The sequence below is a fragment of the Mangifera indica genome, chromosome 2, assembly GCF_011075055.1.
Source record: "Mangifera indica cultivar Alphonso chromosome 2, CATAS_Mindica_2.1, whole genome shotgun sequence".
Lineage (NCBI taxonomy): Eukaryota > Viridiplantae > Streptophyta > Magnoliopsida > Sapindales > Anacardiaceae > Mangifera > Mangifera indica.
Window position 1 is genome coordinate 21,166,759 of NC_058138.1, and position 23,291 is coordinate 21,190,049.

General features: G+C 36.1%; 4 protein-coding genes and 1 long non-coding RNA gene across 9 annotated transcripts; 3 read left to right on the forward strand and 2 right to left on the reverse strand.

Moving 5' to 3' along the window:
* Positions 1-91: 91 nt before the first annotated feature.
* On the reverse strand, positions 92-3,411 carry LOC123209339 (F-box protein At5g03970). 4 transcript variants are annotated; one of them, XM_044627330.1, is made up of 3 exons: positions 3,313-3,389; positions 1,895-1,964; positions 92-1,576 (listed from the first exon to the last, which is right to left on the reverse strand). In XM_044627330.1, the coding sequence occupies exon 3, from the start codon at positions 1,558-1,560 to the stop codon at positions 346-348; it is 1,215 nt and encodes a 404-aa protein (XP_044483265.1). In that variant the 5' UTR covers positions 1,561-1,576; positions 1,895-1,964; positions 3,313-3,389; the 3' UTR covers positions 92-345. The 4 variants fall into 4 exon arrangements, with proteins under 4 accessions (XP_044483265.1, XP_044483264.1, XP_044483263.1 ...); XM_044627329.1 differs by lacking the exon at positions 1,895-1,964 and having other exon boundaries at positions 3,313-3,411; XM_044627328.1 differs by having other exon boundaries at positions 92-1,964.
* Positions 3,412-3,505: 94 nt separating this feature from the next.
* Positions 3,506-8,227, forward strand: LOC123209340 (putative GPI-anchor transamidase). The gene is made up of 10 exons (XM_044627332.1): positions 3,506-3,945; positions 4,342-4,383; positions 4,497-4,641; positions 5,013-5,242; positions 5,405-5,462; positions 6,096-6,173; positions 6,316-6,404; positions 7,007-7,088; positions 7,562-7,753; positions 7,837-8,227. The coding sequence occupies exons 1-10, from the start codon at positions 3,806-3,808 to the stop codon at positions 7,975-7,977; spliced, it is 1,197 nt and encodes a 398-aa protein (XP_044483267.1). The 5' UTR covers positions 3,506-3,805; the 3' UTR covers positions 7,978-8,227.
* Positions 8,228-8,718: 491 nt separating this feature from the next.
* Positions 8,719-10,815, forward strand: LOC123209342 (c-Myc-binding protein homolog). The gene is made up of 5 exons (XM_044627333.1): positions 8,719-8,875; positions 9,001-9,073; positions 9,144-9,192; positions 9,283-9,406; positions 10,513-10,815. The coding sequence occupies exons 1-5, from the start codon at positions 8,858-8,860 to the stop codon at positions 10,603-10,605; spliced, it is 357 nt and encodes a 118-aa protein (XP_044483268.1). The 5' UTR covers positions 8,719-8,857; the 3' UTR covers positions 10,606-10,815.
* A 9-nt stretch (positions 10,816-10,824) lies between these two features.
* On the reverse strand, positions 10,825-11,262 carry LOC123209343. Its single transcript, XR_006501048.1, has 2 exons — positions 11,156-11,262; positions 10,825-11,061 (listed from the first exon to the last, which is right to left on the reverse strand). It is a non-coding gene; the product is annotated as an uncharacterized LOC123209343 (long non-coding RNA).
* A 1,089-nt stretch (positions 11,263-12,351) lies between these two features.
* LOC123208367 (AT-hook motif nuclear-localized protein 14-like) lies at positions 12,352-23,104 on the forward strand. 2 transcript variants are annotated; one of them, XM_044625832.1, is made up of 6 exons: positions 12,352-12,854; positions 14,065-14,117; positions 20,856-20,987; positions 22,139-22,291; positions 22,417-22,690; positions 22,774-23,104. In XM_044625832.1, exons 1-6 carry the CDS (start codon positions 12,416-12,418, stop codon positions 22,836-22,838), a joined length of 1,116 nt encoding a protein of 371 aa, XP_044481767.1. In that variant the 5' UTR covers positions 12,352-12,415; the 3' UTR covers positions 22,839-23,104. The 2 variants fall into 2 exon arrangements, with proteins under 2 accessions (XP_044481767.1, XP_044481766.1); XM_044625831.1 differs by having other exon boundaries at positions 12,355-12,854; positions 22,396-22,690.
* Positions 23,105-23,291: the final 187 nt, after the last annotated feature.

The following is a 23,291-nucleotide window of genomic DNA, read 5'->3' on the forward strand; positions in this document are numbered from 1 at the left end:
AAAAGTATTAACTTAAAACAAAGTAAGAATTCACAGTGACTTGCCAAAGCTGATACAATTATCAGTGACACCACAATATGTTTCCAGGTGCTAAAATGAAGTAAAAATAAAGTAGATGCTGGTAGAATAACTACAGACAACAAATCCATCCCAGAAAAAGCAGAGACATAATAAGGATGCCCAAAACTACAACAACATCTACCGTACAGGAAAAGCTAACATTCATTCACATAAACTCTTGAACATCAAAAGTTACAGCTGAAGCTCTACCGGATATAGTTTGAACATCGTAATTTATTTAAATAAAATGCTCAACAAAAGCCACAAACTTGATTGATAATCCTGTTATAGCAAAGAAGAATGTGGCCAAGCTGGCTTGAAGTAAGGCACTACTTTGCTGAAATCCCAAACAATGGAGGAGCTACGACCATCATATTGGACCACTTCCACTTCTTTACTCTGAAGATGACAAAGAAATATGTTATCTCCTGCTCTTATGTAAACAGATTCTGAATTCTGATAAAGAAATGACACTACTTGAGTTTCTTTAGATTTAGAACATGTTTTGTAGGCTGTCATAACTCTTGGATTATTCTTCCACATCGTCTTGAAATTCAATCTATATCTCAAGGTCCATCTAGTTTTGAGATTTGCATCGCATGAGTTAAGGGATGTGCGGTCATCTATTTCATTTTCAAGAACCCATATCTCCATGCCTGACTTACAACTCATACCATACTGCAAAAGCCCATCAGAAGACTCACCAAGAATTTGCTCATCAAAGTCATATGACCCTGGTAGTTGAATTACGACAATATGCCTCTCTTCTTGTTCCTGGTCATAAATGGCTATATTTCCCCTCATTGCAAACCAGTGTATGACACCTCTAATCACAGTGGCAACTGTCCAAGGACATAATGATAACGTTGAAGTGCAAGAGAGTATTGAATAATACCATGTGGTAGTCTTTGAACAGAAAGTCTCAATGGTGACAGTATTGACTTCATTAAGTTTACATTCACATTTTGCACGAATGACCTTGTAGCACATAGAATCATCAGGAGAGTCCTCAGCAATGAATGCCATGCACAATTCTTCAAAGTAAACTCGTGGACGAGGGAGCTTGTGCTGTTGTTTGGTAACTGGATCCCAAACATAGTAGCTCTTTGGATGGCGGCCACAAAGAAGAAGACCATTGGAAGAGTCAATGAAGTAACCAAGCCGTTTGAGGGTCCCTGAATACTTTAGGTCATCACCCTCTTGACAAGTTGACAAAAAAAGAATTGCAGGTTCTGATGGGGTGCGACGTAGGCCACCTGGACGTCTTCCAAGGTACAAGGAATTACAGACAAAGAAGCCCAAGAGGCGAGAATTTACTTTCCATCGTCTCAAGTAACTCTGACGAAAAACATAGCTGCAGATACACTTAAGCCACCTCTTTGATACAAGTATGAATTTGAAAACAGATTCTGGCGGCAATCGAAGGAGGATGTCACACAAGATGTCATCAGAACTCAATGCATCATGGACACTGTTGCAAGACATCCTCTGTAACTTCATTGAGATAAGATGATATCTGATAAAAAGCAATTAGCATGACATAAACGCAGCAGCCAAGAATTGTTTGAATCATAGACAATCATGAAATTTTGTTAACACATTTCAACCGAGTAATTGAAAGAGACCTCTGGTCAAATCTTATTCCAGTAAAATAGTTAGAAAAGGCCAATATCACAAATTTGACGATGATAGCATTCTTGAAATTGTGTTCAGGTATCCTTAGTAACTGTGTCATACATTATGAATGGATTGGAAGGGGATATCATTTTAAAGAGTTACCTAGCAGTCCAGTATTGGTCAAAACATAATGGCACTAATGGACAGAATAAACTACCGTGAAAGCCAAATAGCAAATCAGACCAATGAATTTACTGCTACCACACTTATGGAGTGAAAAGTAGATTCTGGAAAAGCAAACAAACTCATATAAGAAATCACAAACAGGAGTCCAAACTTGTTTAGAATTCCAATCAAAAGAGGGAAATTGATGATATGACTAACTAGAAATTAAACATGCTACCTATTGTTGTCAAATGAAAAAGTGAATGATATACGAGTAATTACAGACAAAACCTAAAATCAATCTTCCACTTGTGTTCAAAATAGATTTGAATAAATGCGTAATTCATGTTAAGTGTGATATGACTCATCAGAGAGTGGGAACAATTGAAAATCTTCTATCTGGAAACTGTAAACATGAGCTTATGAGCCACAGGAGTAAACTCTTATGTTCCACAACTTCAATGGTATATTTTCAGGTTCTTAGTAGAAACAACCAGCAAGGTCTACCTTAAACTCAATGCAATCCCAGAAACTCTTCACTTATAAAGGCAATGCATAGAATTCATAGATAACATTCAAAAGCAAATTAATTTAAAAAGGCAAACTATTTTAAGGTTTGAACTGTAAACTTCAAAAAACATCAATTTTAGTGTGACTGAACGCTAGTTAATCACATTTCCTTTTACAAACTAGGGTTGGATTCGATCCAAGGTTGCGCTTGAACAAGGCCTAGTTTGAATCCAAAAAAGTTAGCTCGAGATTGGTTTAAAATTGATGAGTTGGGTTTGGATTCAACACGAAAATAATTTAATTTTAGAATTAATCCGAGCATATTTGACGTCAAATAATCGAATTGACTCAAACTTAGCTTGTTTGATCTGAGATCGAATTCGAGTTTGAGCAGCTCAAATCAAACCTAACCCCATTACAAACACATGAAAAAAAGGGAAAGCAAGTAGAATCTTTGTAATCTATATCATTTGCTGACTTCAAAGTGCACAACTGATGCATAAAGATCACATAAAAAAGTTTAAAAAATAAAAAAATAAAATTTAATGTGTTAATCCTAAATAATATTATAGCCAAGCCAAGATTTCATTTTTCAAAATATTACAAGACTAGATTAAAATGTCACAGATTAAATAAAAGATTAATTTTGTTAATTTTCAACTAATATTCACATGTAGAAAAGATGCTATTTGTAGAGTAAAAATGAAAGTTTTAACCCAGAGTTTGATCAGTATATTCGAAAACAAACAATGCCCTCTTAATTTAAAGTCTACAAGCCATGATCCCAGAAACAAATCCATGCGATTTCAGCCAAAACCAAGAAACAAAATAAAAACTTTCCCACTTTACAGTCTCAAGTTGCGATATTTAATGCTCAGGCAGCTAATTAGACTCCATAAAGAATATAAAAATATAAATAAAAACTCCATTACACAAAGAGTACAGTTCAGATACAAATACCTGCAGATGCTCGATGAATGTGAGAGAGAGAGAGAGAGAGAGACAGTGACCGAATGAGTTTGTAATTTCAGCTGTGGGAAAAGATGTCATTTTAAAATACCCACAAACATTATAATTCCAAGAACTAACCAAAATATTATGTAAAGACGAAATTACCCTTGTACCCGTCAAAATGAAATTCCAGGAATGAAGATGGGATGATTGAAATAAAACTCCAGATTTTTCTATTCTCAGTAAAAATCGTCTGGTGAATATCTGATGATTGACGTTTTATAATGATATCACAACAAGGTTGATCTCCTAGTTGGTGAAGAGAAGCTGTGAAAGAGTTTGTTCTTCTCAGTAAATTCAAAGAGACTGAGCTGAATTTCCATTTCACAATTGCAACAAATACTGGCACTCCAGACGAATAAGATCCGAATTAATCTTAAACCCGGTTTTGAATCCACAAAAGTAAAATTTCGAGTGTTTTAGTATTAGTCAACTGTTCAAGATGTGCAATTTGCTGTGTTTAAGAAGTCCTGTAAAGGTGGGGCTCTTGCTTCTCTGTTCTTCCCTTGTATTCAGTGCTTCAGCTGAGACCACTCTGCACACTAACAACTGGGCTGTCTTGGTTTGCACTTCTCGTTTCTGGTAACTAACTCATTTTCACCTTTTATTCATTTTTAGTATAGATCCACATTATCAGAAATTAAAGCATACCCATTTTGTTGCACTTGATTATCGATAATACCCATGTATTCATTTCAGTTCCGGAGCTATAAAATTTTTGTTCTTGTTCTTGAAGTTTCTTCAATCACTGCTTATAGTTTACTGTTGTGGGTAATTTTTAGGGTATCAAGAGTTGTTGATACTGGTTGCGATGTCCCAACATAGTAGTGTTTCCATTGATTGACATTATGCTTGTTTTAGTTTGGATTCATGAATCATTGTTTTGTGCTAGTGTCATGGTGAATGTAATGATTTTGTAAGAAACTTGAGCCATTGGATATATTGCTGGTTTAATTGATGGGTTGTTTCATTGTTCAGGTTTAATTACCGGCACATGGCTAATACTTTGTCCCTGTATAGGTAAGAATAGGTTTTCTCTTTTCTTTTCTTGTTTTGAGAACTGTCATCTTCTAAAGTTTGTTGTTTTCCATTTTTTTCAGTAACAGACTGTTTTCTGTTGTGTGGTTTCCCAGGACAGTTAAGCGGCTAGGAATACCAGATGAGAGGATCATACTTATGCTGGCTGATGACATGGCTTGTAATGCTAGAAACAAGTATCCTGCTCAAGTGTTCAACAATGAGAACCACAGACTTAACTTGTATGGTGATAATGTTGAGGTGAGTTTTGTTCCTCCTGACTCTTTGACTTATGGGCAACTTCTGTAGAGAGACAAAATATTGTTTTGCATAATTTTAAGTCTGCCATCATTTTACATCACAATCAATATGTTGGTTATTACTCTTTAAAAATAGATGACCGAAATGTTATTAAAATGTGAAATAAGTTTTAATGCAAAATTTCCTTGTATCTTATGAAAAGAAAAAATATATACACACACGAGCAAGACTGCCTATAGAAGACTGCAATTCCCTGCTGTCCTTCCTAGAGCCTTAAGCATTATGCTTCATGTTCGTGCTTCCAAACAATCATAAGATGCGGGTTTTCAATAATTTTTGGACCCTGATTTTACTAAACTTGAATCACTCAGGTAGACTATCGGGGTTATGAAGTAACAGTAGAAAACTTCTTAAGAGTTTTGACTGGGCGTCATGAGACTGCTGTTCCTAGATCAAAGCGTCTTTTAAGTGATGAAGGAAGCCATATTCTTCTATACATGACGGGACATGGGGGAGATGAATTTTTAAAATTTCAGGATTCAGAAGAGCTCCAGAGTCATGATCTTGCTGATGCTGTGAAACAAATGAAAGAAAAGTGGAGGTGAGAGAATATGCCACTTCTATGCCTTTCACTCATAAAGATATAACATTAAGAATTCAGTTGTAAGAATTTAAAGTAATTGTATATGTAGATGTAGCAGTGGCATCAAGTATTGTCATTTTATTGGAACTTTGTATAACATTTGTTGCTGATATAAATTAGATTCAAGGAGTTGCTGATAATGGTGGACACTTGCCAAGCTGCCACACTCTTCTCTCAGGTTAGTATTATGATTCTAATATAGGGGTTTGGTTTTCACAAAAATCATAATATTTATCACCTAGTCATATTTATGTATTTTCTGGGGGGCCTGATGTTTACTCGTTTATCTAGAGGAATGTGTGTATGATACTAAGAAGAAAAAATCTTAATGTACACATTATCTAATTTACTTTTATAGAGTTGATTTAGTCCTGAATATTCTAGAATCACATTTCATAGTTATTCAGTGTATAGATGTGTCCTTACATGTGTAGTTTCCCTTCTATAATAGTGATTTGTATGTACAATCTATGTCCCATACTGTATTTTGTTTATTGGTATGCCAGTAAAATTAATCTCTTCTGCATAATACCTTCAAAAATTTTCCAGAAAATCTGTATATCCTTGGGCATATATTGAGTGTCATATATTTGCACAGTTGTTTGTGCATTTCTGCTTTTAAGAGATGCTTCTTTGTTCATATAGTCAGGTCACGGCTATCCATATTTTGAATTTTATTGACATGCTTCTGGATTAAGCTTGACCTTTGAACATTGTATTCTATGTCCTTCAACCTTGCACTGCGACTTCTAAAATTTGCTTTATGTATTTGATGCTGGATGGACTTTTTCTTTTTACTTGGATTGTACAGCTTCATTCGCCAGGTGTTTTGGCCATTGGAAGTAGCAAGAAAGGGGAGAATTCATATTCACATCACTTGGACTCTGATGTAAGTGTAAAATTGATAGTGTTTACTGTTTTATCATTCCCTTAAACATTTAAGATCTAGGATGCTAGTTTTTGAAATTGCTGTATTCTTATTTCACTTATAGGCTTGTGGGTATTACATTCAATGTCTCTTCTTGATGCAGGTTGGGGTTTCTGTTGTGGATCGTTTTACATTCTATACCCTTGCTTTCTTTGAAAAGCTGAATATGTATGACAATGCTTCATTGAGCAGGTACATCAAAGTAGGAATTTATACTTGGTAAAGGAGTAGCTAAGAGTATGATATGCTTCAGTATGTTGTGTACACACATCCTTTTGGTTCTTTTCAGATCATACTTTTGCTTTCTAGGATTAAACTTTCATTGGCTTTCTCTGGGGATTGAATTTGTATAAACTATCCATTAAATTCTGAAATGAGAGAGTATTGATGGCAACCGGTATATGTTTTTGAAGATGTAAACGGTTTATTGGGATTTCACTGAGTCAATCAACCAATCCTTACTCTTGTGGGCTTTTTCACTTATGGTTTGTTGGGGATTTGTAAGTGACAAATTTGAAACTTTCTTCTCCAAGTTTATTTGAAATTAAAACTTCATGAGTGATTCAATCAATGGAAATAATTTATGATCCATCTGAAAGATAAAAAGAGTCTATTGACCCCTGAAGATATACTTCTAAACCTTTTTCTTATCATGTATTTAAAGAAAATTAAATGAAGGCCTTTAGATTATCTCTTGCTATTCATTTCTGAGAAGTGATTGCATAGCACAACTTGAGTCATTATATTTTCTTCAAACTAAGCTCTGCACTGTTTGCTATGTGTTTGTTATGCAGTCTTTTCACTTCATACAACCCGAATTTGTTGATGTCAACTGCGTACTATCGAACAGATCTATACCAAAGAAATCTGGAGGAGGTATGGAAGTTCATGACGCCTTTTCTGATGCTATTGATCCTTGTGTTCTGATTGGATTGTTTTGTTTTATAAAAAAAACCTTTGTAGTTGTTAGGTAAATCCTGTTCTCATCCTTTTAAAGCATGGACTTTTGCACCTATGCTAAAGAGCAGACACTGCATAGATGCTATTTCACATTTTACATATTACAAGGTGTTTCTTGTGTTTGCAAAGTGTCAATAGTATAGTTGTTCCTTAACTGAATGATCTGCGAGAGCTAAGTTCATATAATGCCTAATTCTAGCAAAGGGATATATACCAATTTGCATTATAGATAACATACCGCTAGACCCTTTTTGTGGTGAATACTTCTTTATCTGAGATCATTTCTCTCAAGATTGAAGTGTTGATAGATCTTTCTTTGGAGAATTTTTGATAGATTGAAGTAACCTCAAAAAAAAAAAAAAAAAAATTGTGCCTCTACCTGTTTGTAGGTACCTGTTACAAACTTCTTTGGTTCAGTCATGGAAACAATACACACTGATTCTGCATACAAAATCCCCTCAAGAAAAACCTCTGAGAAGGTCAAAATAAAAATGCATTCGGAAGAATCAGTCAACCACAATGAACAGAGATCATTGCAAAACTCAATTGTCCCGGATCAAAATAGTGACACAAAAACAGAGGTGATAATATCATATTCTTTACTAGAGCTATTCATTTACCTTCTTATGTACAATACTAACCAATAAGTGGAATATGGATGCAGGCTCAACAATGTCCCTTTACGAGCACATGGAACACTTTTAATAAAAAGATAGAGAAGATTGAAAATATTGATTCCCTTGTGAACTATGGCTTGGTAATAATGCTTTCACTCTTGTTGATCTCCATGTTGCTGTCACAATAACTCTAGGTCACTTCCTTGACGGCATACATATTTTATCAACTGCGATGGTGCCACAATTATGCCACGAGCAACATGTGCTGAACTCATATTTTAATTTTTTTTCTCATTTATTCTTTTGTACCAAATGTTAACTGTATTTGTTCACCATTCTGTAAACTATAGAAAGAATTTTTAAAACAAACTTAAATCTGCATTAGAATGTATGCAGGTGGAGCATGTTTTGGGTTTATAATTTTATTCTATTGACAAACTGTGACTAATGGTGTGTAGCTTTTGGTCCTCAGAAGAGATTAATGATGGGATTGGCTTTGGTGGGATGTCAGATAGGTGCAAATGAAATTATATTATTTTCTACATCTTAAACAATTGATGATGAAGCAAATTTACCTTCTTTAGGAGATGACTCTATTACTTAACGCAATGCAAAAATTGAGACTTGGATTCCAAATGCAATAATTAAATTGAGAAATGCTGTCACACAAATTCTTTTGAACTTGTAAATCCAGTCCTTCTTCCTTATTATTCTCAAGGAACCGTAAAACCTGTATGAAAAGTTAATGAGGTGAAGCTGCAGTTTATACGCTAACATTATTTTAAAGGAAAGAAGAGCATACGCGTTTTGTCTAAAATTTATTGATCAATATTGTCTGAAAAAGGTATAATATCATTTTTAATTATTATTTATTCATCAGTCGGATTAGATTTAATCTGGGCCGGGCTTAGAATTGATTCCTGGGATGAGGCTCAAAATAGAGTCCTGGGAAGTGGGCAAAGAGCCTGTAGTCAAGTAGGTGACGGGTCTATCATGGTGGATTTTCTTTCCTTATAATCATTTTCATTAAGGGAGCAAAAGAAGGGGAAGTAAATTTGACAGCAGATCATGATGCGTTACAAAGAGGTAAATTTCAGAACTTTTTCGTAAATTTTTAAATTGTGTAATGTCCTGTAGCTGATCCATTCATAACTTCTACTGAATTTGGCTTATTTTCGTTATATTTTCATCACCGAGTTGATATTTTACAGGAAAAAGAAGCAAAGAAGGAAGCTTTTAGGAAGTATTTAGATTCCAGTGGAGTCCTGGATGCTCTTACACAAGGTAGTTTCTCATACTCCTCTTTTATTTTTTTTCTTAATTTGTTGAAGTGAAATTTAAGTTTTTGTTGTAGTTCTCGTGGCATTGTATGAGCAAAATGACAAGCCTTCTTCTGCCCTTGAGTAAGTTGATATCTTTTTCTTTTCTGTTCTTCGAGATGGGTGTAGTCATTAGTTGAAAAGTGGTGAAATTTTTGTGTTTTTGGTGGACAGGTTTATTCAACATAAATTAGGAGGTCCTAGTGTATCTGATTATGAAAAGCTACAAACTGAATTGTCCGATTTGCAGACGAAGTATAATGATCTTTTGGCTGCACATCAGGAAACTTGCAAAGAGGTGCCATTTGATTTTGAGATCTGTCTACATTTTGGTTCTCATGTTAGCAAAGCTGTTGTGTCTGTGTTAGCAAAATTTCATTCACAAATTTTGTGTATCCCTTTTAGGCATAGAATGTTTATCATTTGAGGAAAGCTTGAAAAAATATGAGGTAGATTCAATAAGAGCTTCAACTTTAGTACTTTCCATTCCATCTATTCTTTTGTGCTTTGCCCAGTCTATGAAATGAGTCACATTGTTTTTATTATGTTTATGCTAATGATGAACATATCCACTGGTTCCTATCAGAAGCTTATGAAGGATCTTTTTCTCAGTAAAGGACCTTGCGTTTTCATTTTCTACTTGGAAACATTATGAAATCTTACCACCTTGCTCCCTTTTCATATATAATTTAACACTGCACTATCTTTTCTTATTTAAGTTTAGGCCTACACACTTTCCAAATATGAAAAAACTCACTCCGCTGTACTATTTATAATTGTTGGTTATTTGTGGAAGCAGATCACTGGGGTGGGCTACTTATGTCTGTCAGATGTTCTCATACCATATTTGAAACCTCTAGTGCATAGTTCACTTTAGTAGAACTATAGATTTTGTCATTATCACTATTCAGTGATTTATGGAAACATTACCACTACACTAGTCAGCTTTTATAGTTTTAGTAAATTTTACTGAAACAGAGGAGATATTGGATCAGAATTAGCATTTTCACACACCCCTGTCTTTTTGTCTAATAAAGGAAATCAAAAACCAAAACTTAAGATACAAACCATGATCACACTAAATTCATTATAGGTTTCATAGATATGGTATCAGCTTTGCTGTGTCATGCCAGAGGCAAAGAAATGGTTGCCGCTGATTTCTTTAACTATGATGCCTAGCAATATGGATTTTGTTCAAGTATGGTAAATTACTGCTAGAATGTATCTGAGATTCTCAAATAAAGAGTTAGTTTCTGAAGGGTCCTATATCATCTCAATCTTGTCGTCTCAATGCCATTTTTCATTACATGTCTAATTCTGTTAACTTTTTTGTAAAATGTCTCAAGTTGTTTGTGATTATCCTTAAAAAAAAAAAATCCTTTACTCTGCCCATGTTCCATGCAGCTTGAGGAACTTAAGAATTCACATAACATGGCATCTTCAAAAGAGACTGCTGAGGGGGAGGAACAGGCACCAACACCGAAGGATGAAGTCTAAAGATTCTGTGAACTCATTCACTGTAATGCTAAAAACAAGTTGTTGATTCTGATCAAGAGTGTTGATTAACCAGTGTTCCGAAAATGTTTTATGATGTGTTATAGGCATTAGAATTTCTTCTGGATATTGTTCTCTTTCATCAAATTTAGTGAAATGCTTGTTGATTTCAAACAATTATGAAAACATTTATGTTAAATGCATTTTGACGTATTTTGTGCCTTATCAACACAACAAATTCATAAATTTTGCAGTAATATAACTAAGAATTTTGTTACAGGAAGAATGTCACAAACTCTGCAATTTATAGTTTAGAAGGCTTTCTCCTTACCACAATAATCTGCTATGCTCCTATCCTATCTATTCATGGTTGAACCAAAGTACCTGGTGGCACTGAAATACTTGCTACAAGATCACAGTAAGAAGAACAACCAAGAGAGCAACAGAGCAAATCAAAGCCTGCAAGATAATTGAAAAGCGGTAGGTTCAATGAGAAGCCAATTCAAAGTAAAGTTCTGCAAACTTCACCCAGAAATGAAAAGTATCTGCTTACAGCAATTGCTGATGCGGCGAGGCCAGATCGCTCCCTTGGATCTTTGAGATAATAATTCCCAAAGTAAAGAACAGTGGCATAGTACCATAATGGAGGAAACACAAACCCCAGCAGAAACCTGTGGCAAGATTCAAACTCTCAAGAACAAACTGCAAGAAAAATTAAAAAAAGAATGCAAATGATCTGGAACTCTTCAAACTCACGAGGACCAGCCAATGCCACAGCCAAAGCATGAAAGAGGCTTGTCAACAACTCCAACTACAAATCACACCAACATTTTCAATCTTCAAAGAAAAATAAAAAAAGTATGCAAAGACATCACAATCTTTAAAAAGCACATCAAGAAAATGCATTGTACCCTTCTGATGATACATAAATATTGTCAAACTTTTTGCACTCAATTTACCTAGAGTGACATTGTTTTGTTCTGAGTGGACTTCCATCATCATTCACTTGCAAAAAGATTTATAAAGAAAAAAATATGAAAGAATCCGCTTGTAAAGATTTAAAAGAGAAAAATTATAAGCGGTTTCCCTCTTTTAAACTGAAATAACTGTCAACCGGCTTTCGGATTTTGTTCATTTCACAGTGTAGCAGTTTTGATGTTGAAGTGTTTGTTTAGAAATATGAATCATGGTCTTGAGAATCAAACTGAATCAATCAATTCAACCAGTTAACCTGTCACTTGTCAATTAAAATGGTTTAAGTTTATTTAAAAACTATTTTTTTGGATTAAATTAGATTAAATTGTTTAAACCGTTGAATCGAACCAGATAAATAAATGGATTTCAGTCATATTTTTTAAAATTTATTATCAAGACTTATATTTAAAATTCCATATATCAAAATTAAAATTTATATATAATAATAAATTACATAAAATTATTTTAAATATTATTTTTTAATAATTAATCGGCGAGCAACCTAACGGTTATGGTTGGACCGGACCACTAATCTATAAGATAGACATCTAAAAGAAAGAAATATTATTATTGAAATAAAATAGTAAATATTAATATTAAAATTTAAAGAGATCGATTTTATAATATTTGTAATTAACATTCTAGAATAAATAAATGAAAAAAAGTCAACAATCGTAGCGAATCACGAAGAATACAGTAATCCAACGGCTGATAAACTCCCATCTCTAATTAATGAAGGCCATGCGCATTCTTTGCAAAATTAAAAATAAATTTTTAAAAAATAAAAAAAATCTCAGTTTCTCTCTCTCTAAATTCTAAATCTCTATCTAAAACTAAAATGGAACCTGACGACACGCGACAACTATCACAACTCAGCTCCTACTTTCACCATCACCACCACCACCACCACCTCCTCCCCTCCCCCACCACCGCATCCGTCCCCTCCGCCACCGCTGCCACATCCTCACCCACCAATGGCCTGCTTCCACCTTCTCTTCACACCACCAACAACGACGAAGGCGCTGGGTCCCACCACCACCAACACAATTCAATGGTGTACCATCACTCCGTTGCGTCTTCCGCCGTGAACTCCCCTCTGGAGCCGGCGAAGAGGAAGCGTGGAAGACCCAGAAAGTACGGAACGCCGGAGCAGGCCTTGGCCGCCAGAAAAACGGCGTCGTCTTCTAACTCCAAAGAGAAGAGAGAGCAACAACAAGACCTGTTGGTTTCTAATTCCTCGTCTCCGTTCTCTAAGAAGTCTCAGCTTGTCGGTTTTGGTAGGTGTTTTCGTAAAGTTTCCTTCTTTATAGTCCTTTTTGTTACAGCTATCAATTTCGAGGGCTTTTCTTAAAATTTCATGTTTCACGCTACTCTACTTGTTAATTGGGTCTTTTGACAATTTAGGTTCGTCTGATCTTTGTGGGTTTCTCTAAAATTATTTATTTTCGCAGGGAATTTGGATGATTGTTTTGAATTATTTACCAGTGTTGTTTTTGCTTTTGTGTAGTGGGTGTCACTGAGAAAACATGAACGTTTGAATGCGTTTCGTGGAGTTTCTTTTTCCCTTTTTAAGTAGGCGTTCAATTTGCTGGTGTTTTTTACTTTTACATTTTGTGTGCTTTTCAATGCTTAATCTTTTAGTGCAATAAGTTTAGTGGGTCAAATTCCTAAATTCCTTGAAATGCTGAGGAATTGTGTGAGTTATTCTGGCATTGGCTTGCTTCTGATTATCAGATTTGATGTGTATAAACGTTGTGCATAAATATAACCAGCTTGGTGGTTACACAAGCTTTTTCTTTTTATGGTTAGCCGAGCTTTGGTTGCTGTTTTTGAATTGGAAGGGTTTTAAAATTGTCCATCGTTGATTGATTAAGGATGTTATACTTTTAAGTCTTTATATTTGTGGCTGTGCGCCATAACGCTAATTGAGAAAGATGCTATATAGTCCATTACAGGCTGTTATATTGACTCTAGTTAGTGTGTAATGTATAGTGATACATTTGTCACTATTTGTATCTCTAACTGTAACATAATGCACATTGAGTGATATCAAATTAATTTTGTTGTATTTTACTATACTGAGATTTCTATTTGCCTTCTGTATATATCGAAGGTGATGGATTTGAAAATGTTTTGTGACCTCTGAAGTGGCTTTATGTGGCAATTGAGACTTCTTTTCTCTTTTTCTTTACCTAGAGAAAACAATTTCAGGTCCCTCTTGTTAATGGCTGACTAACCACATGGCCTGATACCTTATGGTTTCACTTTCGAGAGTATTTTCTATTTTATTTTCTTTGCATTTTAGTATTGCAATAGCATTACTTTCTCCATGTAAAATGGTGTAACATTGTTGTTGTTATTATTAGTGGTGTTGTCATTGTTGTTGTTGTTATCGTTGTTCAAATAGGGTTTGGGCTTCAGTATTTCCCATTGAGGTTGATTTATAACTTAGAAACTTACTGTTGCTCTTTTAAATTATTGGTGCAGGAAATTCTGGGCAAGGCTTTACTCCTCATGTTATTAGCGTAGCTGTTGGTGAGGTATGCATTATCTAAGTTTCCAAATTTTCTCATGTTGAGATATATGTACTCAATGATAATTATATGAACACGTGGTTTAAGAATAGAGTTTGCTCTATCGTCAGAAGTTCTAAATTTTTATTTAAATTGTGTAGCATTGCAAGAAATATATCTGATTAGTTCACTCTACTGTCTTTGTAAAATTTTAAAGGTTTTGCACTATACCATCATGTGTTCTTTGTTATGTAATTGACTGAAGACAGATTTTTGATGGTGTGCTTTTTCTTAATAAACATTAGGCAAAAACTGTTCCCCAAGCTTGTTTAGCCTTTTAAAAGGTTCTGGCTATTTTACTTAGTGTTTATTCTTTATTTGTTGTGGATCCAGGTAGAGTATCCAGTGAAGTTTGATGTATTTGAAGTTAATTTTTTCCTTTTCCTTCTTAAGTGGCACTAAAGATGATCTTGGGAAGCAGAGTGCACCTTTAACTGATTTTTTGTCTATTTTATTTTAAACTGTTTTCTCAATGTCTCTAACAGTGAGGAAATTGATTTTTACCTAGTTGCCTCGTCTTTTTCTCTTGATCTTTTTTTGTTTTTGGTTTTATTAGGATTAAACTTTTAGAATGAGCAACTTGCCTTTTATATGTGTACATTCAGCAATTATGGGAATCATCTGACAGTGTCATTTTCCCTTTTTTGGGGAAGGTGGTGGTGATATATGACATAATGTTAGTAATCTTTGTCATTAGTTTTCTGAAATGTACCCATTTTCAATATGGTGAAACTTTTTATTTTAGAACATTATTAAGATTATGGTTGTTATTTTTCTTGTTGGCCACATCCTGTTTATTTGTCTTCTTTTTTCTTCCATCTTACATTCAAAAATTGAAATCTCTTGTCTTGACCAAGTTTCTTCTAACATGGTGAACTTGTTAACACTAATGTGAGTAATCTGTAAGATTAGCATGTTGATGATAGAATTGATCCTAGTAATATAGTAGTCACTAACTATTGAAATGTCTAAGACTCTTTTCTTTCCTTGGTGTTTAGGAACTGAAATATAATAGTGGGAGTATCCTATCCCATTCTCTTTATGGTTGTCAAATGGAAAAGTTTTGATTGTATGAGATGCGATAATACCTTGTTTCCCCCTATTAAGCTTTTTTTTTTTTTCGCATTCATTGCCAATCTTAAACCATAAATATACTTTCTCAATTTGATGGCGTTACTGAAAAATATTAAATATAGTTAAATTATAGATGTTGGAGTGTGAGTGGTTTCTTGATTTTGTTTTAGTGTATGAATGACAAATATGAAATAACCTTGAGGAAAAATATTATATATTGAAAAGTGAATTTACATCAATACTTATATGCATTTCTAAATCCTAGTTTTACTAAGATACAATCTCTTTAATTATCCCTAACTATATCCTTAATTATCCTTCTCCTTAATTATCCCTAACTATATCCTTAATTATCTCTAATTATATCCTTTCTAATTTAGAGATACAATTCATATACAACTCAACACTCCCCCTCAAGCTGGAGCATACAAATCATATGCACCAAGCTTGTTACAAATGAATTCAATACGAGGACTCCTAAGAGACTTAGTAAGGATATCTGCAAGCTGATCATTAGAGCTGACATGGTTGGTAGTTATACACCCTGATAAAATTTTTTCTCGAATGAAGTGGCAATCTATTTCTATATGTTTCGTTCTCTCATGGAATACTGGATTAGAAGCAATATGAAGTGCTGCTTGGTTATCACACAATAGCTTCATTTGTGATATATCTGCAAATTTCAACTCTTGAACCAATTGTTTCAACCATACAAGCTCACAGGTAGCCAATGCCATAGCGCGATATTCTGCCTCTGCGCTTGATCTAGCCACAACATCTTGCTTTTTACTTTTCCATGAAACCAAGTTACCACCAACAAGAATACAATATCCAGAAGTCGAGCGCCTATCAGACGGAGATCCTGCCCAATCAGCATCAGAATATCCAACAATCTGAGTATGACCTTTATCTTCATAGAGTAATCCTTTTCCTGGTGCTTTCTTAATGTATCTCAAGATCCGAATAGCTGCATCCCAATGAGAATCGCATGGAGACTGAAGGAATTGACTGACAACACTAACTGGAAAAGAGATATCTGGTCTTGTGATAGTCAAATAGTTGAGTTTACCTACTAACCTTCGATATTTCCCTGGGTCTACAAGTGGCTCCCCCTGTCCTGGCGCAAGTCTAGTATTAGGGTCCATAGGAGAATCAATAGGTTTACAATCCAACATCCCAGTCTCCTCCAAAATATCCAAAGCATACTTCCTCTGAGAGATAATAATACCTGTCTTAGACTGAGCAACTTCTATCCCAAGAAAATATTTAAGTGTTCCCAAGTCTTTGGTTTGGAAATGATTAAATAGATGTTGTTTTAATTGATCGATACCCTCCTGATCATCGCCAGTGATAACAATATCGTCGACATAAACAACCAGATAAATGCACTTTCCTCGCGACGTGTGTCTGTAAAATACAGAATGATCCGACTCACATCGAGTCATACCAAATTCTTGAATAACTGTACTAAAGCGTCCAAACCAGGCACGTGGAGATTGTTTTAAGCCATATAGTGAGCGTCGAAGTTTACAAACCAAATCAGACTCCCCCTGAGCAACAAAACCAGGCGGTTGCTCCATATAGATCTCCTCCTGAAGCTCACCATGAAGAAAGGCATTTTTGATGTCTAACTGAAACAAGGGCCAATGACGAATGGCAGCCATAGATAAGAATAACCGAACGGAGGACATCTTAGCCACTGGAGAAAATGTGTCACCATAATCCAAACCATAGATCTGAGTATAACCTTTAGCGACCAACCGAGCTTTGAGACGATCAATAGTACCAGTAGGACCAGTCTTGACTGTGTAAACCCAACGACAGCCGATAGTGGAATGACCCAGGGGTAATTTCACCAATTCCCAAGTACCATTATGATGTAACGCAGTCATTTCATCCACCATTGCTTGCCTCCAACCTGGATTAGAAAGAGCCTCACGAATAGATTTAGGAACTGAAATGGAGGATAAAGAGGACACAAAGGCATAATATGGTGAGGATAAACGGTGATAACTAAGAAAAGTATAAATAGGATGAGGATTACGAGAGGATCTTACAGCTTTACGGATAGCAATAGGAAATTGGTCATCAGGATGTAGGACCTCAGTCGGGCTAGATGTGGCAGCAGGAAGTGAGTCAACAGAGGCCGTTGGAACAATAGAAGTGATATCAGTACTTGCAAGAGAGTCAATAATAGGTGAAACAGGTGTTAAATCGTGTGGGAGGATTGTAGGATGAACATCGAAAGGAGGAATAAAAGTAGGTAATGGAAGACTCTCAGGGATAGGAGATTGGGTTTCAGATGAAGAGAAGTAAGGAGAAGACTCAAAGAAAGTAACACTAGTAGATATAAAGTAACGACGTGTCGTAGGAGAGTAACATTTATAACCTTTCTGGAGACGAGAGTAACCAGGAAATATACATTTGATAGACCGAACAGATAGTTTATCAAGACCTGGGGAAAGGTTATGTACAAAACATGTGCAACCAAAGACACGTGGAGCGATAGTGTATAAAGGGCCAGTAGGGAAGAGAATTGAATGTGGAATCTGATTTTGCAATACTAAGGAGGGCATTCGATTAATGAGATAGCAAACAGTAAGAACTGCATCAGCCCAAAAAGGTAGAGGAGCATGTGAATGTAATAATAATGTACGAGCTGTTTCAATGAGGTGTCTATTTTTGCGCTCAGCAACCCCATTTTGTTGTGGGGTGTAAGCACAAGAAGACTGGTGAAGAATCCCTTGAGAAGACATGAAATTTGTGAAAGGAGTGGAAAAATATTCACGCGCATTATCACTACGTAATGTGCGTATAGAAGAATTAAATTGTGTTTTAACTTCGGCACAAAATGACTGAAAATGAGAAAATAACTCAGATCGACTTTTCATTAAAAATATCCACGTGCAACGCGAATAATCATCAATGAATGTCACAAAATATTGAAAATTTAAAGTAGACTTGACTCGACAAGGACCCCACACATCAGAGTGAACTAACTCAAAAGGAGACGAAGCTTGATTATTGACACGCCTTGGGAAGAAACTACGAGACTGCTTCCCAAGTTGACAAGACTCACACTCAAGAGATGACAAACTAGATAAATGAGGGACCATCTTCTGGAGCTTGGAGAGACTAGGATGCCCCAAACGATTATGAAGAAGAGTTGGAGACTCAATAGCAGTCCAAGCAGCGGAAGAAGGAAAGGACAAGTGATAAAGCCCTTGTGACTCACATCCTGTGCCAATCGTCTTGCCCGAACTTCGATCCTGTATAACAAAGGCATCATTAGTAAATGTAATGGAACAATTCAAGGCTCGTGTTAATTTACTAACGGAAACGAGATTAAATGGGCAATTAGGAAGATAAAGAACCGAATCTAAAGAGAGATTTGGTAATGGATTAGCATGTCCGACGGCTTTAACTATAGATTTTGTGCCATCCGCTAGTGTGACAGAAGAAAAAGATTTGGAATGATTAAAATGTGAAAATAAACTAGAGTTACCAGAAATATGGTCTGAGGCACCTGAATCTAGGACCCAAGGTCCTAGAGTGGAGGATTGTGATAGGCAAGCAATCGAATTACCAGACTGGGCAAAGGAAGCAACAGAGGATTGAGATGACTGTTTCGTCGTCTGGTACTGAAGGTATTCTTCATAATCAGCTCCAGTGAGAGTAACTGATTGAGGAACTGATTGAGACTGTCTTGCTGAAATCTCTGAATGATGATCAAGAGGAGCTGATTGAGGGACTGATTGTGCAACATTGACATTGTGTGTAGGTCTCCCATGTAGCTTATAACATTTGTCGCGAGTATGCCCCCATCTATTGCAGTAATTGCATCTTGGACGACCGCCTCTACTCCCACGGTCACTTGACTCTCTAGAGTGGTTTGGAGATCGAGAGACTAGGGCAGCAGAATCTGTAACAGTAGGTCCTATGGTAGAGGAAACTCTGAGCAGACGAGCAAATACATCATCCAATGTTGGAATGGTTGCACTTCCCAAGATTTGATCTCTAACAGGAGCAAGATCTGGATTAATTGCAGTGAGAGTTAAGATCATAAAAAACTTGTCACGTTATGCTAAATCCTCAGCTACACTCTTCCCGACAGGTAAAATAGTATTAAATTCAGCTTTCAAAGATGACATCCGCCCCAGGAAGTCTGGTATACTCATATTTTGTTGTTTCAGATTAACCATATTAGAGACAACCGAATATAACTGTTGAACATCATTAGTGTAAAGCAATTTGGCTTGATTCCAAATATCAACACATGTTCTATAAGCTTTGTAAATAGGGTAGAGAGATGGATCAATAGATTGCCATAACAGACTACACAATAACGCATCAGTTTTAACCCAACTACCCTTATTTATATCAGTTTCTGTCAAATCAGTAGCTCGAACGGTCAAATGGTCTTCTAAACCTTGTCCTGTAAACCATAACTCTATAGATGTAGCCCATGACGTATAATTAATACTTCCTAATAATTTTTCAGTAGTAATATTAGGAAGGGAGAGAAATGGAGTAAATGCACCTGATTTTGAAGATCCTTCACTAGCCATTAATAAAAGAAAATTAACAAAATCAACACTGTAGAACTGTTCCGGCGATGACGACGGCGACGGACAGCGAAGAGATTACTCGTCGGAATATTCTGAGTTCAACAGTGCCGGTAGTGTAGCCTAACGCGCGCCGGGAAAGCAAATCGGAGATGACGATCCGAGACAGAAACAGTCGGAGCGTGACGCCGATTCCGATGACCGATGACGACGAAGTCACCACAGACAGACTCGCCGGCGTCTTCTGAGAGGACTGGAAGAGGCGGTGTCGATGCACGCTCGCCGGAGAAACAGATCGGAGATCACAGCCTGAGCGCGAACAACGGTCAGCGTGTGCGCGCTATTCCGGCGTCGGATGGCGGCGGAGTTTCCACGGATGGAATCGCCGGTGTCGTCTGAGTCCCATTGAGAGGGCGATGTCGATTCACGGTCGCCGGAATAGGAGATCGGCGACGGAGATACCGAGGAGACAAGCCGCGCGTGTAGGCGCGTGCGGAGGCGAACGACAACGGGACTTCGACGGGTTTGACGGCGAGACTATTCCGATCCCTCCAGTGTGAGCACAATCACCGGAAGATGATGAAACCACGGTGATCGGAGAAACAGCCGGAAAGAGGGTTTTATTCACCGGGAAGGATGCCGAAAAAATTTCAAATTTTTATTCTAGGCTCTGATACCATATGAAATAACCTTGAGGAAAAATATTATATATTGAAAAGTGAATTTACATCAATACTTATATGCATTTCTAAATCCTAGTTTTACTAAGATACAATCTCTTTAATTATCCCTAACTATATCCTTAATTATCCTTCTCCTTAATTATCCCTAACTATATCCTTAATTATCTCTAATTATATCCTTTCTAATTTAGAGATACAATTCATATACAACTCAACAAACATTGTTAACTTCTATTTTATTTTAGTGGTAATTACAATATAATAGTTTTTGCTTATTTAGTTGACATGTTTAGGTGCTAATAGAGTTTTATATTGTCTGAGTCAATATCTTGTTTCTGTTTATCTGTCTCCCCTCTGACAAGATAAATGGATCTATTGAATAGGATGTTTTGCAGAAAATCATGATGTTCATGCAACAGATTAAGTGTGAGATATGTATTCTGTCTGCCTCTGGTTCGATCTCTAATGCATCTCTGCGCCAGCCAGCAACATCAGGAGGCAATATTACATATGAGGTACCTTTTTATGTTACGTGCTCATTTTGCACTTGTATTCATAACTCTTTTGTTGACTTTCCATGTATGGGTTTTTCCCCCTTAGAAGGAGCAAAAACAAATAGGGAAATGAGAAATAACTGTATTTGAAAGTCTCCTGTGTTTAAGGTTTCTGTGTTTGTTTCTTCATCAAATTGCCGTAAGATGCTTCTGTAATGTGTGCAGTAAGGAAGACATAATTTTATTTGAGAGAAATAGAGACAGGCGATTTCTGTTGAATCACCTACAGGATGCTTGTGTAATGAGTGCAGAAAGGAAAATTTACATTTGTGAGAGACAGAGAGCTGGGAGCACTACTGTTTCTTTATAACATAATCTAGGTCCCTTCTGGGCAGCAAGGTCTGATAGAAGCATATCAACTTTCAAGGAAGAGCCAAAGTTGAGATTGTATCACTGAATTCTGACAGTTGCACAAATTAGTAATGACAAACTTGATTCACTCTGGATCTATTTGTGTCTTTAGAAGAAGTTTTTAAAAAAAAAAAAAAACTTAAATGGGGCTTGTGGATTAGTAGAAGCTTTTCATAATATATAATCATGGTGAAAACATACTGTAACTAGTATTAAAGAATTATCATAAACCTCTAGTTGCGTCTTTAGTTCAATAATTAGAGCGTACGATTGGTGAATTTGATATATGTTTCTTTAAATATTATTTTGAAGGACATATATATAATTTAATTGAGATGCTGAACCAATATCACCTCAGATCTAGACATGTATATGTCATTTGGTGCCATCAATTCTCAATCTTTCAAAGATATGGTTGTTCAAGTTTGTTGCAATCCCTGGGTTTAAGTACCTTGTGTAGTCTCTGAAATGACAGATTCAGTAATGGCTGTTTGTTATCATACCTGTGAAAGCACTCAACATTGTGCAAATAATAGTTATTAGAGTCATTTCAACAAGTGCTATAAATATTTGAGCTTTTATATTCGCACTGGTTCCAAAGGTCACTGAAAATATATTGTTTTCTTTATTTCCTTAAGATTATACCTTTCTTCTGGATAAGTTGATTGTACCAAAAAGGAAACAAAAAATGACATATATACGTGTATCAATTATTTGATATTTTCAAAAATGTAATTGTCTCTTTCAAACTCTGACATTAGGGTCGTTTTGAAATTATTTCATTGTCTGGATCCTATGTGCGGACGGAAATTGGAGGAAGGACTGGTGGGCTTAGTGTTTGTCTGTCTAGTTCAGATGGCCAGATCATTGGGGGAGGAGTTGGTGGACCCCTAAAGGCTGCTGGTCCAGTTCAGGTGATGTACAAAATCTACAATTGATTTGATGAAATTTCTGATTTGTCTGTAAGCGACATTGGTTCTTTAGCTGATTAATCATTTCATGCTTATTAAATGTTCAGGTTATTGTTGGTACCTTTCAGATTGACTCTAAGAAGGATGTTAATGCTGGTATAAAAGGTGAGGCTTCTGGCAGCAAGTTGCCATCGCCAGTTGGTGGGGCATCAGTATCAAGTATTGGCTTCCGCTCACCAATTGAATCTTCTGGGAGAAATCCTATCCGAGGAAATGATGATTTTCAAACTATTGGAGTAAGTCATTTCATGATTCAACCTTCTGGTATGCATGTGTCACCTTCACGAACAGAATGGAGGAGTACCCTGGATGCTAGAACCTCAGCTGGTTATGACTTGACAGGTATGTTCTTTCCCTTTGAAAGGGGTTGGGAGGAGGAATGAGAGAAAGAGGAAAAGAATGAAAAAGTGATTTTTCTTTTGCAGGAAGAACAGGGCATGGAGCTCATCAATCTCCAGAAAATGGAGACTATGACCAAATTCCAGATTAGGAATTGTCTTTGAAGTACGAAGATACTATTTTGCGGTAGATGTATCTGATTCATAGGTGCTTTTGCAAGATCAAATAGATGTACAACACCCTTTGCACCCTGTCAAGAATGTGGTATCATGTCTGTACAGATCGATGTTACTCTTTACTCTTTTTTGTCGGCTGACGCATTTTAAATCTTGCACCATAAATCAAAGGTTCATGGCCACAAAAATATCCTATGACTGCATTTTATTACAAATTTTCATATAACCATTTCTTTGAGAATATTGGCATATTCATATCTGAGTTATTGGCTATTTCCCCTGCGTCACTAGTAGACAGAGGTTAAATATAGCGAATTGTCTTCAAGAAACATGTTTATGCAACTTGGCATGCATACAATGGCACATACGGCTATGCCTGGTCTCTATGCAAAAACAATAGGAGATAACTTTAGGTGTAGTTTGGTTCT

Excerpts from the sequence above, each read along its gene's own strand:
- LOC123209339 (XM_044627329.1), bottom strand. The coding sequence starts at position 1,560 with ATGAAGTTACAGAGGATGTCTTGCAACAGTGTCCATGATGCATTGAGT.
- LOC123209340 (XM_044627332.1), top strand. The coding sequence starts at position 3,806 with ATGTGCAATTTGCTGTGTTTAAGAAGTCCTGTAAAGGTGGGGCTCTTG. Across the intron at positions 3,946-4,341 it reads GTTTGCACTTCTCGTTTCTG|GTTTAATTACCGGCACATGG; the intron begins GTAACTAACTCA and ends TTCATTGTTCAG. Across the intron at positions 7,089-7,561 it reads ACCAAAGAAATCTGGAGGAG|GTACCTGTTACAAACTTCTT; the intron begins GTATGGAAGTTC and ends ACCTGTTTGTAG.
- LOC123209342 (XM_044627333.1), top strand. Across the intron at positions 9,193-9,282 it reads AAGCCTTCTTCTGCCCTTGA|GTTTATTCAACATAAATTAG; the intron begins GTAAGTTGATAT and ends TTTGGTGGACAG. Across the intron at positions 9,407-10,512 it reads ATCAGGAAACTTGCAAAGAG|CTTGAGGAACTTAAGAATTC; the intron begins GTGCCATTTGAT and ends TGTTCCATGCAG.
- LOC123208367 (XM_044625831.1), top strand. The coding sequence starts at position 12,416 with ATGGAACCTGACGACACGCGACAACTATCACAACTCAGCTCCTACTTT. Across the intron at positions 20,988-22,138 it reads GAGGCAATATTACATATGAG|GGTCGTTTTGAAATTATTTC; the intron begins GTACCTTTTTAT and ends CTCTGACATTAG. Across the intron at positions 22,292-22,395 it reads AGGCTGCTGGTCCAGTTCAG|GTTATTGTTGGTACCTTTCA; the intron begins GTGATGTACAAA and ends TTAAATGTTCAG.